Raw genomic sequence first — 13,293 nt, 5'->3', positions numbered from 1 at the left:
AAGGAAGGAAGGGTATTGAGAGAGCTGGGTTCAAATCTACCAGTGGAACAACCTGCCTCCAGAAGCGGTGAATGCTCCAACACTGGAAGTTTTTAAGAAGAGACTGGACAGCCATTTGTCCGAAATGGTGTAGGGTTTCCTGCCTGAGCAGGGGGTTGGACTAGATGACTTCCAAGGTCCCTTCCAACTTTATTATTATTATTATTATTATTATTATTATTATTATTATTATTATTATTATTATTAAAGGGAAAAAATGAAGAAATAAGAGGGAAAGGAGGGAGAGAAGAAAGAAAGAAAGAAAGAAAGAAAGAAAGAAAGAAAGAAAGAAAGAAAGAAAAAGAAAGAAAGAAAGAAAGAAAGAAAGAAGGGGGAGGGAGGAAGGAAGGAAGGAAGGAAGGAAGGAAGGAAGGAAGGGTATTGAGAGAGCTGGGTTCAAATCTATCTTCAGATATAGAAACTCCAGATGACTGGCGCTGGATCCAGCCTGTCTACCTTGCAGGTTTATACTTGGGGAGGGGAATAAATTAAGCATTAAGAAAAAGAGTAAGATATTATAAGTAGGGATGGTTTTGGCTGAACGGACTGCTGCTTTTATGCTTCCCCCCTCCCCAGTCACCTAGAACTCATCAGGAGCAGGATGGGTTAAAAAACAACAACAATAAAGCTTCAACAGCTAAAACAAACAGGCGATCAGAAAACTAAAAGCGGTTTTGGACCCTTTTGAAAGAAAATCAGCCGATAAAGCCGACCCACACCTAGTAAGACATTGAACGCCCCCCTGAAAGTTTTAAGCCTGCAAAAGGGGCCGGGGGGGGGGGCGGGTAGGCAGCAGCAATCAAACTGAAAACGAGAAAGATGTGGAAAAAGGGAGTAGAGCAGTGTTTCTCAACCTTGACAATTTTAAGGCATGTGGACTTCAACTCCCAGAATTCCACAGCCAGCATTGCTGGCTGTGGAATTCTGGGAGTTGAAGTCCACATGCCTTAAAATTGTCAAGGTTGAGAAACACTGGAGTAGAGAAAAGGGAAGACCACGGACCCTCTTGCTTGCTCTACCAAGATGCCCCCTCCCCACATTGTCTTTGCTGGGATAACTCAGACCTTTTTGGGGGGGGGCCTTCCCAGTTCTCTTCCTCCCTGCCTGCTTCTCTCCGGCTTCGCTTCGCCCAAATGAACAAGGCGGAGAGGGGGAAATCCACCAGCGGATGCCCCCCCCGTTAAATGGGGACCCCCCCCAAAGGCCCGGGTCCCCCGCCCCCCTCCCCACCAGCACAGACCAGAAATGCCCGGATAGATCTCAGCCCCTTCTGCTAACGCCGCTGCCAGCATCCGTCCCCGGGAGCATTCAGACGAGACCGGGAATGGGAGGAGCATTTGGTGCTCCCTTCTTNGAAACAGGGAGGGGAAAGGCGGGGGGGGGGGGGCAAGGGAGATTCGCACTAAGTCGGTAATCCGTACAGGTGATCTAAGGCCGGACTGATGCACCTGGGCGTGGTTGGTGCGAAGCTGTAACCCAGAGGTCTTCAAACTTGGCCACTTTAAGACTTGTGGACTTCAGCTCCCAGAATTCCTCAGCCAGTTTTCTTTATTAGCAGCCCAGAGGTATTTAAGATGGGCAGCCATACAAATGCTCTTAAACCAAGAGTTCCCAATCTTGGCAACTTTAAGACTTGTGGACTTCAACTCCCAGAATTCCTCAGCCAGCCAAGGCTGGCTGAGGAATTCTGGGAGTTGAAGTCCACAAGTCTTAAAGTTGCCAAGATTGAAGACCCCTGCTGTAACCAGATTTGGGGTTTTAATGCATCAGGTTAGTCTAGGGCAGTGTTTCTCAACCTTGGCATCTCAAAGATATGTGAACCTCAACTCCCAGAATACCCCAGCTAGCATGGGGTATTCTGGGAGATGAGGTTCAGCTATCTTAAAGTTGCCAAGGTTGAGAAACATTGGCCTATAGCCCCAGGGCCTATATACCATCCCAGGAAACAGGGAAATTCACAAAGCTGGTTGAATATCTCCATTAACATCTACACAGAGATATTATCCTTCAGCCTCTAAGGACTTCACCACTGTTCCAAAGAAACTGGTTCGAAAGGGTGCCCCAAACACGTGAAGCTGGGGTGTGTTGTAGTACTAGGGCCATCCGGAAAGCAGAAATGGGGAAATGTCAGAAGCATCAAGTCCTCTTCCTATCATGCTTCTTTAAGCCCAACTTTCTATTCTATTCTATTCTATTCTATTCTATTCTAGTCTAGTCTAGTCTAGTCTAGTCTAGTCTAGTCTAGTCTAGTCTAGTCTATTCATAGAACATCATAGGGAAGATGATCCTGGCTTACACAATTCTAATTATCGTAGGTAGAGACCCATCTTGGCATTTAAATACGTTTTCCAAGGCCTTTATGGCTGTTCTACCAAGTGCTGGACTGGGGCTTATTTCTTGATTACGACTTCCTTTACTGTGGATGGTTGACGCTAAAAGGCAGAAGCTGTTCACTACTTTGATATTTTCATTGCCAGTTCGAAAGGGGTTTGTTCTATTCTACCTTTTGTCCTTAGTCGGTCTTCTTTTTATTTAATCCTAGACCAGTGATGGCGAACCTTTTAGAGACCGAGTGCCCAAACTGCAACCCAAAACCCACTTATGCATCGTCGGGTGCCAGGTGGGTGTGGCCCATTGAGTGGGCGTGGCCCATTGGGTGAGCGTGGCCCATTGGGTGGGCGTGGCTGCAGTGTTAACAGCAGACTGGGTGGGTCTAAAAAGTTCAATCAATCAATTCCAACTTTGCAAGATCTTTTTTTTCCCTGCGAGAAATTGAAATTGACTGATTGATTGAGCCTTTTTTTTTGTACAGGGCGGCGGAGGCCTAAAGCGAAAAGATTTTATAAAACCCAGCTGAAGGCCTATGACTGGGGCGACGGCGCGCGTGCCCACAGAGAGGGCTCTGAGTGCCACCTCTGGCACCCGTGCCATAGGTTCGCCACCACTGTCCTAGACCCTATTAACAGCTTGCCTGTTTATCTGGAAAGAATAAGCCTTTGGCAATTGAAACTATCACTGTCATCAAAAGCAGGTAAAAATAAATGCAGATTTGAAAAAACAAACAATTGGACGGTTTCTCCTCGGTATGTATTGTTTGATGAGAAGCAAGGTATTAGCTCACAACTGAAGCTCTTCCCTCAGTCCGAACACTGGTTCGGTCTCTCTCTCTTGTGGTACATATGATGGTAAATGAGAGACGTTCTTTTACTGAAGCTCTTTCGGTGCTAATAGCACTGAACGGGTTTCTCTCCAGTGTGGAGTTTCCAATGAATTTCAAGATTCAATTTATAGCTGATTAATTAATCCCACAAAAATGCATTAAATTAATAATAACAATAATGATGATGATGATGATGATGATGATAAAGTTGGAAGGGACCTTGGAGGTCATCTAGTCCAGCCCCCTGCTCAGGCAGGAAACCCTATACCATTTCGGACAAATGGCTGTCCAGTCTCTTCTTAAAAACTTCCAGTGTTGGAGCATTCACACCTTCTGGAGGCAGGTTGTTCCACTGGTTAACTGTTCTAACTGTCAGGTTGCTTCTCTCCTTGATTAGTTTCCATCCGTTGCTTCTTGTCCTGCCTTCAGGCGCTTTGGAGAATTTATGGTTGAGAACTTATGGTTCATTAAGTATAAGCCTCCTTCTCCAAACTCCATGCAGATGTGCTGAACCATAACTTCCTTTGTCCACAGCTGGGCAATGGCCAGATTCTATCTAAAAAGTATAAGGATAGGAAAGTCTTGTAAGAAACCTGGGCATAAAAGAGTTAAGGCTAGTGAATTCTTGAAAAAGGGATTCCTAGAGTGGAAAATACGGAAGTGAAATCATAGCTTTAAAAAGGAGAACGTAAATAACTGCAGATTCTTTTCCTATTCTCACAGTTTTTCCCCTCCCTCTGGAAACAGGCATTTTTCATCTTCCTAAGGATTCCAATGCAAATTCCAAAGGGTATTTGCCTTTCTCTGCCACAGTTGCACGGCGTGCATATGCAGGAAGGGAGACCTGCAGGGTGCAGTCAAAATCAAGAAAATTGGGTGAGTTTTTAAAAATGCGGGTAGGTTGGGTGGGAGGCAAGAGAACCTGCTCAGTGTTTTGCATTAAAACAAAAAAGCAGCTACCCAAATCCAGTGACTATTAAATAAGGTGACCAACTTTTTTACAATGAAAAGGAGGACACAAATAAAGTGAAGAAAAAAATACCGTAAATAAAAGAAACATTTTATTCATTGCAACAATAATACAGAATACACTATAATATGGTAAATGCATAATAAAAAACATTTGTAACAATAACATTTTATATTGTAGTTATGCTTACATGCTGCGCCCCCGCCCGCAGCCGCCCCGCCAGCACTGCTGCCCCGCCATGTAGAGCGGGCCCCGTGGCTCCCAAAGCACCAGCTGCGCCGGCTCCGGCCCCGGGGGGCAGCCCGCCGTCAACACACTCCGCCTGCAGCTGCCCCGCCAGCACCACTGTCCACCCTGCACAGCCCCATGTAGAACAGGCCCCGCGGCTCCCACAGCGCGGGGGGCAGCTGGCCACCGCCGGCCCTCACACCCCCGCCCGCAGCAGCCCCGCCGCCCCTGCCTCTTGCGCCCGCAGCCATTATTGCCCTAGCAGGGCCGAAGATCAAGAGAAAGTTACCGTGGCATTGCCGCTCCAGTCTCCTCCAGGTATCTTTGGGACTAACTAGGAGATGGTGTAGTTGGGTAGCAGGGAGGGGTGCAAACAACCTGACTTAGGACCAGGTGGCTCATTTGTCATCATACACACACAGAGACATGAAAGAAGATAATAGTTGTAAACATGAGAACATCTTAGGAGAACCAGTTAAAGGTCTCCCCTTACTGTCAGTTAAGGAGACATGGATGAGGCCATAACCTGTCTCTCACGCTTAGAATCTTTAATCCAGCAATTCATAAAACTCCTTCCCTCGTGGCATTTTAAAGATGATTAAGAAAGGTTCCATTTCACTGAATCCTTGGTCCTCATTGATTGTTAGTGGCATCCATGTAAAACATCTAAAACCTACAAAATAAAGGGCTAAAATAAACATGTGCTTGTTGGTGTCATGAGTTGATCCTGAGGCAACTTGGCTATTGCACCACAATTACTGTTGTATTGTGACTATTATATATATACATTCGTTTTGCATAGGCCAGTTTCTCAACCTTGACAACTTTTAAGATTTGTGGACTCTTAACTCCCAGAATTCCCCAGTCAGCAAGCTTTATAGCACAGTTTTCTTTATTAGCAGCCCAGAGGTATTTAAGATGGGCAGCCATACAAATGCTCTAAACCAGGGCTCCCCAACCTTGGCAACTTTTAAGACTTGTGGACTTCAACTCCCAGAATTCCTCAGCCAGCCCAGCTGGCTGAGGAATTCTGGGAGTTGAAGCCCACAAGTCTTAAAGTTGCCAAGTTTCGAGACCTCTGTTCTAAACCAAGAAATAAAGATATGTTGGGGTCATTGGGAAGCTTTTGGTTTCCCAGCTCATCGTGGGCAGGATTTTTCCCATGTGCTTTTGTCAACTTTCTCTTGTGTGTCTTCTTTCTCCTTCTGCAGAGAAGCTCCATTCCCATCTTGGAAATGGAAGATCCAGTGATCGTCCTCAAAATGGCAGGAGGGTCAGGCAAGGTGGGGGAAAACCATCATCTGCTGCCGACCGGAAGCACTGGGAGATTCCCACAAAGGCTGCCACCACAGAAGACGGTTAAACAGGAACCAGATGAAGTGATCTTTCCTTATTGGGACACCCAGTGGCAGCACTTTCTGCAAGAAACGGGGTCCCCTTGCTCAGGATGGGAGTCTCCTCAGCTGCCCCAGGATCCCAGCCTGTGGGATGATGCCAAGGGCTTCCTGGCCTCCTTTGAGCAGGTGGCCAAAGCCTGCCGGTGGCCAAAACACGAGTGGGTAGCCCGACTCCTGCCCTCCCTCAGCGGGCAAGCTGAATGGGCCTTTAGTGGCCTGGAGGCCAGAGAGCAAGAGGACTATGGGAAAGTGAAGGCGGCCATCTTGCGGGGAAGCGCCCTCAGCCGGGAAAAGCAGCGCCAGCACTTCCGCCGTTTCTGCTACCAGGAGGCCGAGGGCCCACGGCGGGTTTGCCGCCATCTTCAGGAGCTTTGCCGCCGGTGGCTGGAGGTGGAGAAACACTCCAAGGAGCAGATTCTGGAGTTGTTGATCCTGGAGCAGTTCTTGACTATCCTGCCAGAGGAAATTCAGACCTGGGTCAGAGCCCGGGGCCCCGATACTTGCTCCCAGGCGGTAGCCCTGGCCGAGGATTTTCTGCAGAGGCAGCAAGGAATGGCGAAGTGGGAGCGGCAGGTGAGGAGAACAGATCCTGATTACATCTGTGAGCATAAAGTTAGTGGTGGAGACGCAGCACGTCTCAAAGGGAGAAATGTGAAGCATCGCTGTCCATTTCCAATGTGCACGGAGTTTAATGTTCACCAGACTTTAATAGTCACCTACATTGCATGCATGAATATAGCACCTTATTTTTTTTATACGCTCTGGTAGGTACTGTTAACTAGTGGGTCTGAGGGTACTATATACCAGCCACTGAGAAACTGACTAGATTAGAGAAACTGATCAATTGTTTGTGGCTGAAATGGCTCTAAGATTCTTTTTTTTTTTTTAATAAAATTTTTATTGATTTTTATAGTTAAACAACAAATAGCGATATGATGCATTTACATACACAAGCAGAGAGAAAAAAATAATAATCCAAGTCAATACATTGTCGGAAACGCTCGGCAGTCCCCGCCTTGCCTCCACCCTCATCCACTTTCCTATCCTTCCTCCCTCTGACCCACAACCTCTCCGCTCTAAGATTCTTGTATGTTTTGATTATACCAGATAGATAGAAGACAGAATTTTTAATGTAGTTGTATTGCACCTTTATTGTTTTTACAAGTAACTCAAGGCAACGAATGTATCCTCCTCCTATTTTATCCACAAACAACAACCCTGTGTGGTGGGTTAGGCTAAGAAAGAGTGACTGGCCTAAAGTCACCTGGCTGGCTTTCATAGCTAAGGTGGGACTTGAACTCTCAGTGTCCTGCTTTCCATCCTATCACATATCTGTCTGTCTGTCTGTCTGTCTGTCTGTCTGTCTGTCTGTCTGTCTGTCTGTCTGTCTGTCTGTCTGTCTGTCATCTATTTCCATCTATCATAATTCTATCTCTATCTGTCTGTCTGTCATCTATTCTATTCTATTCTATTCTATTCTATTCTATTCTATTCTATTCTATTCTATTCTATCATCTATTTCCATCTATCATAATTCTATCTCTGTCTGTCTGTCTATCTGTCTGTCATCTGTCTGTCTGTCTGTCATCCTATTCTATTCAATTCAATTCAATTCTATTCTTCTATTCTATCTATGATCTATTTCCATCTATCATAATTCTATCTCTGTCTGTCTGTCTATCTGTCTGTCATCTGTCTGTCTGTCATCTATTCTATTCTATTCTATTCTATTCTATTCTATTCTATTCTATTCTATTCTATTCTGTCTATCTATCTATCTATCTATCATCTATCTATCTATCTATCTATCTATCTATCTATCTATCTATCTATCATCTATCTATCTATCTTGCCATGAAGTCGTTTTCAACTCCTAGCAGCCATAGATAGATTGTTTATGCGACTCGATAGAGACAAACAATAAGTATAGTCAGCCTTCAACGTACAACTGCAATTGAGCCTGGCAATTACAGTCATATATTGTGACGGTCATAAAGTGAGTCATCACATGATCATTTTATGACCTTTTTGGTGATGTTTGTAAAGCAAGCTCATTGTTTTGAGCTGTTTTGTTGCCAGAAACAGGAAGTAAAGCCCAGTTTCCAGAAAAACCATCGTAAATTGCAGTCACTGCACTGCAAATGGCCATAAGTGCAGGCTTTTGCCGAGTACCTAAAATGTAGTCACATGGCTATAGCGGAGCCTGGATGTCAGAAATTCAAAAGCATGTCGTAAATAGCTTTTGGGGTATTCCGTTGTAACTTTGAATGGCTGCTTACTGACTGGGTTGAAAGAATAGAATAGAATAGAATAGAATAGAATAGAATAGAATAGAATAGAATAGAATAGAATAGAATAGAATAGAATAGAATAGAATAGAATAGAAAAAAATGGAATGGAATGGAATGGAATAGAATTTGAAGGGGCATTGGAGGTCTTCTTGTCCAGCCCCCTGCTCAAACAGGAGAACCTATACCGTCTCAGACAGGTGAATGCCCAGTCTCCTCTTAAAAATCTCCAGTGATGGAGTGCCCACTATTTCTGGAGGCAAGCTGTCCCACTGGTTAATTGTCCTCACTGTCAGGAAGTTTCTCCTTAATTCCAGGTTGCTTCTCTCTTTGATCAGTTTCCAACCATTGTTTCTGGTCCTGCCCTCGGGTGCTTTGGTGAACCATCTGACCCCTTCTGCCTTGTGGCAGCCCCTCAAATACTGGAATACTGCTATCACGTCTCCCCTATTTCTTCTTTTCTTTAGACTAGCCAAACCCAAAGTCCCTTAGCCGTTCTTCGTATGTTTTAGCCTTTAGGGCTTTATAAAGTGGTAATATTACTTCACGTGATCTTGATTCTATGCCTCTGTTTATGCAACCCAGGATTGCATTAGCTTTAGTTGTTGTTTACTTGTAAGCCGAAGATTTTAAGCCTAAGTATCAAAGTATCCAAAGGTCCCTATTGTTGCCCAGAGTTACCCTGTGTGGTGAAATGGGTGGCCAATAAATTTGATTGATAAAAAAATAAGTAAGTAAGGTACTGGTCCGTGACCATAATAAAGATTGTTGTTGTTATAAATAAATAAATACTTCCAACAGCTCATTTACTGATCGTTCAAAGTTACAACAGTACTGAAAAAAGTGACTTATGACCGTTTTTCACACGACCATTGCAGCATCCCTGTGGTCATGTGAGCAAAATTCAGACACTTGGCAACCGGTCCGTATTATTATTATTATTATTATTATTATTATTATTAATAATAATAATAATAATAATAATAATAATAATAATAATAAAGTTGGAAGGGACCTTGGAGGTCATCGAGTCCAACCCCCTGCTCAGGCAGGAACCCTACACCATTTCAGACAAATGGCTGTCCAGTCTCTTCTTAAAAACTTCCAGTGTTGGAGCATTCACCGCTTCCGGCGGCAGGTTGTTCCACTGGTTAATTGTTGTAACTGTCAGGTTGCTTCTCTCCTTGCTTGGTTTCCATCCGTTGCTTCTTGTCCTGCCTTCAGGCACTTTGGAGAATTTATGGTTGAGAAAGTGGTATTAATACTTCACGTGATCTTGATTCTATCCCTCTGTTAATGCAGCCCAGCCCTGTGTTGGCTTTTTTGGCAGTTGCAGCACACTGCTGGCTCATATTTAAGTGATTGTCCACTAGGACTCCGAGATTGAAGGGTCCTTGGTGCTTTCTGATCTTGGTTGTTTTCTCGCAGACCTTTCGTTACCCAAACTAGGTAACATCATCAGTGCTAGTCACTGATGATGATGTGTGAACTTCATCTCCCAGAATTCCGGTACTGGTCCAAGGACCGAGGGTTGGGGACTCCTGGATTAAGGTTTAATCTCCTTCAGCTAGTTAAGTGGATCTCCATTAAATGTTTCAGGATGCCGTGCCATGCGATGAAGTAGCACTTGGTTTTTCAGGACCAACACAAGCTTTCCAGCATCCGGGTCAGAGCCAGCTGCACGGAGAACTCAAAGGAGAAAGCGACGGTGACAATAGTCTCCCAGGTACTGTCTGCACCCCACACCCTTAAAACCTCTCAATTTTGCTCCTCTCCTTTCCACGCCTGTTTTAAGACAAGTTTTTCTTGTAAATGTTTCCACAGTGGTTTAGATGCGATTTGAGTGTTTTTGTAGGACCCCAGGCAATCCATGTCCTGTTGGGACACCACTTCAAAGAAAGAGGCAGTCCTCGACTTAACGACTGCAATTGAGCCCAAAATTTCCACTGCTAAGCGAGACAGTTGCTAAGTGAATTTTGCCCCATTTTTACGACCTCTTTTTGCCACATTTGTTAAGTGAATCACTGCAGTTGTTAGTAACCCAGTTGTTAAGTGAATCTGGCTTCCTCACTGACTTTGCTTGTCAGAAGGTCGCAAAAGGAAATCACAAGACACACACACACACACACACACACACACAACGGGACATTTTAACTGTCATAAATATGAGTCAGTTGCCAAGTGTCTGGATTTTGATCATGTGACCACAGGGGTGCTGTGACAGTTGTAAATGTGAAAAACTGTCACAAGTCACTTTTTCAGGGCCGTTGTAACTTCAAACAGTCACTAAATGAACTGTTGTAAGTTGAAGACTATTTGTACAGTGCTGGGCTGCATTAACAAAGGGATGGAATCAAGATCACGTGAAGTATTAATACCACTTTACAATGCCTCGGTAAGGCCACACTTGGAATACTGCATCCAGTTTTGGTCACCAAGATGTAAAAAAGATGTTGAGACTCTAGAAAGAGTACAGAGAAGAGCAACAAAGATGATTAGGGGACTGGAGGCTAAAGCATATAAGGAAAGGTTGCTGGAATTGGGTATGTCTAGTTTAATGAAGAGAAGGACGAGGGGGGACATGATAGCAGTGTTCCAATATCTCAGGGGCTGCCACAAAGAAGAGGGAGTCAAGCTATTCTCCAAAGCGCCTGAAGGCAGGACAAGAAGCAAGGGGTGGAAACTAATCAAGGAGAGAAGCAACCTAGAACTAAGGAGAAACTTCCTGACAGTTAGAACAATTAACCAGTGGAACAACCTGCCTCCAGAAGCGGTGAATGCTCCAACACTGGAAGTTTTTAAGAAGAGACTGGACAGCCATTTGTATAGGGTTTCCTGCCTGAGCAGGGGGTTAGACTAGATGACCTCCAAGGTCCCTTCCAACTTAATAACCAGTGCTACTACCGTGTTTTCCCGAAATTAAGACCTGGTCTTATATATTTTTTTCGTCCAAAAGTGGCACTAGGTCTTAATTTTGGAGAATGTCTTACCTTAGGACCACCACAGCCAGGCCTCCCACACCCCGACACCTGTCATGCCGCTGCTTGACTTCTTCTGCGGCTGCTTGCCGTCACATGTGACCGGATGCCATGTGGCGTATTGCGCCATTGCTGCTCCTCCCAGCAGGACCCCGCATGGCGCTTTGTGCCATTTCTGCTGCTCACGGCAGGATGCCGCGCGACACTTTGAGCTGTTTCCTCAGCAGAAACGGCCCGAAGCACCACGTGGCCTCCTGCTGCGAGCAACAAAAGTGGCCTAAAGTGCGCAAGCAGCGGAAGCAGCCCAAAGCACCATGCAGCGTCCTGCCGGGAGGAGCAGCAACAGTGGTGGCAAGTGGCCGCAGAAGTCAAGTAGTGGCGCGACAGGTGTCAGGGTGTGGAAGGCCTAGCTGTGGTGGTCTTACCGGTAAGGTAATAATAATAATAATAATAATAATAATAATAATAATAATAATAATAATAATAATAATAATAATAATAATAAAAAAGTTGGAAGGGACCTTGGAGGTCATCGAGTCCAACCCCCTGCTCAGGCAGGAACCCTACACCATTTCAGACAAATGGCTGTCCAGTCTCTTCTTAAAAACTTCCAGTGAACTTTTCCCGTGTCCCCGAGCAACGGAAACTCTTCCAGAATCAGGCATGGCCAAAGCTTCAGCAAGGAATCCATACACGGAACAAAGCAGCCATGTCCATCGCTTCGGTCACCAATAGGAAGATCTTGAGCAAACCTCTGTTATTCCAGACCCAGAACTCAAGCATCCCATCTGGGGTGGACTTGAGACAGGAACCAGGCAATACTATCCCGATTCCCGAGAGACCTTATCACAAGTGTTCAATCTGCGGGAAGACCTTTGGTCAAAGCTTGCATCTGAATTTCCACCAGAGGACCCACGACGTGGAGAAGCCCTACAAGTGCGCCCAGTGTGGGAGCAGTTTCCACTCGCGCCAAGGTCTCATCTACCACCAGCGCAGCCATGCCGGCGAGAAGCCGTACAAATGCTCCTTCTGCGGGAAAAACTTCAGCCAGAGTTCTCACCTCCTGGTGCATAAGAGGAGCCACACGGGCGAAAAACCCTTCAGGTGTCCCACCTGTGGGAAATGCTTCAGCCGCAACTCCCTTCTGACCATCCACGAAAGGACCCACACGGGAGAGAAGCCGTACAAATGCTTGCAGTGCGGCAGCCAATTCCATTCAGGTTCAGGGCTGATTAACCACAAAAGGATTCACGCGGGAGTGAAACCGTATAAGTGCCCTAAGTGTGGGAGAGATTTCATCCGGAAGGCACACCTCACTCGGCACCAGACCATACACAGCGATGACAAGGACAGCACGTGACCTGGCTCGTGGGGGACCAGGGGGGAAAAGCTCCTTCAAAAACTCACTGCTTGTGTTAGATCACAAGAACAAACACAATGTGATGACCCAGGGCCCCGAACGGAGGCAAAGCAATTAGCTGGTCAGAATAATTGTCTTTTTAAGCACTGCCAACGTTCACCCAACAGCCCTCACATATGCTGGCACAAGTTCAATAAAGCAGTCAACGGAGTTCAACAGTTCTTTAAAGGAAAACAGATAACTAACAAAGTATGATCTTTACAACAGGCCCAGCTTGCCTGTAATATGCAAACTGCAAAACTGAAGACAGCAAGGAAAACTCAGCAGGAAACAAACTTGATCCAAAATACAAAGAGTCCAGGTACAAGAGCTCACATCACATTTGGGAAATGTAAATCTAGGTGGGGAGATGTATCAGAAAACATTCACATCAACATTAGCCGTGTTTCCCACCTCCTCCAATAGAAGAATTGCTTGGTAGCACCAGCACGTGAAAGAAATGGTCACAAACCTTGAGAATGAGGTAGCGAAAACAGAAACTTTCATAATAATAGGAACACTTTGAGATATTGCAAGGTGCAACGTTAGAAGAAGTTCCAAGAGTGTTTCGCAAGCTCAGTGACTGGCTGGGGAATTCTGGGAGTTGAAGTCCACACATCTTAAAGTCACTGAGGTTGAGAAATACTGTCTTACACCAACTACTCAGAACAGTGTTTTTTATGGCTGGGGAGTTCAAGAGCACACATATTAATACTGCCACACTGGAAAAACATTTTGCATCCCAACCACAAAATGCTTGAAAGTTGAATTGTTCAGTGATATGCTGTCAACTTAGGGGTATCTATAGGGAATGGACAAAAAAGTGAGGATGAT

The 13,293-nt window shown here is 45.3% G+C and overlaps 1 protein-coding gene across 1 annotated transcript in view; it reads left to right on the top strand.

Annotated features, from left to right (window-relative positions):
* The first annotated feature begins 4,089 nt into the window (after positions 1–4,089).
* LOC107300460 (zinc finger protein 397-like) overlaps positions 4,090–13,293 on the top strand; it is a 28,259-nt gene continuing 19,055 nt past the window's right edge. Inside the window, exons 1-3 of the mRNA XM_029287003.1 lie at positions 4,090–4,095; positions 5,609–6,367; positions 11,698–12,257. Of these exons, the coding sequence (XP_029142836.1) occupies positions 4,090–4,095; positions 5,609–6,367; positions 11,698–12,257 (1,325 nt within the window). The remainder of the gene's footprint in view (positions 4,096–5,608; positions 6,368–11,697; positions 12,258–13,293) is intronic.

This window comes from Protobothrops mucrosquamatus, unplaced genomic scaffold (genome assembly GCF_001527695.2).
Source record: "Protobothrops mucrosquamatus isolate PMUCROS unplaced genomic scaffold, P.Mucros_1.0 scaffold7155, whole genome shotgun sequence".
NCBI classification, from domain to species: domain Eukaryota; kingdom Metazoa; phylum Chordata; class Lepidosauria; order Squamata; family Viperidae; genus Protobothrops; species Protobothrops mucrosquamatus.
The sequence above is the reverse complement of the archived record's forward strand: the minus strand, read 5'-3'. Positions and strand labels throughout refer to the sequence as shown.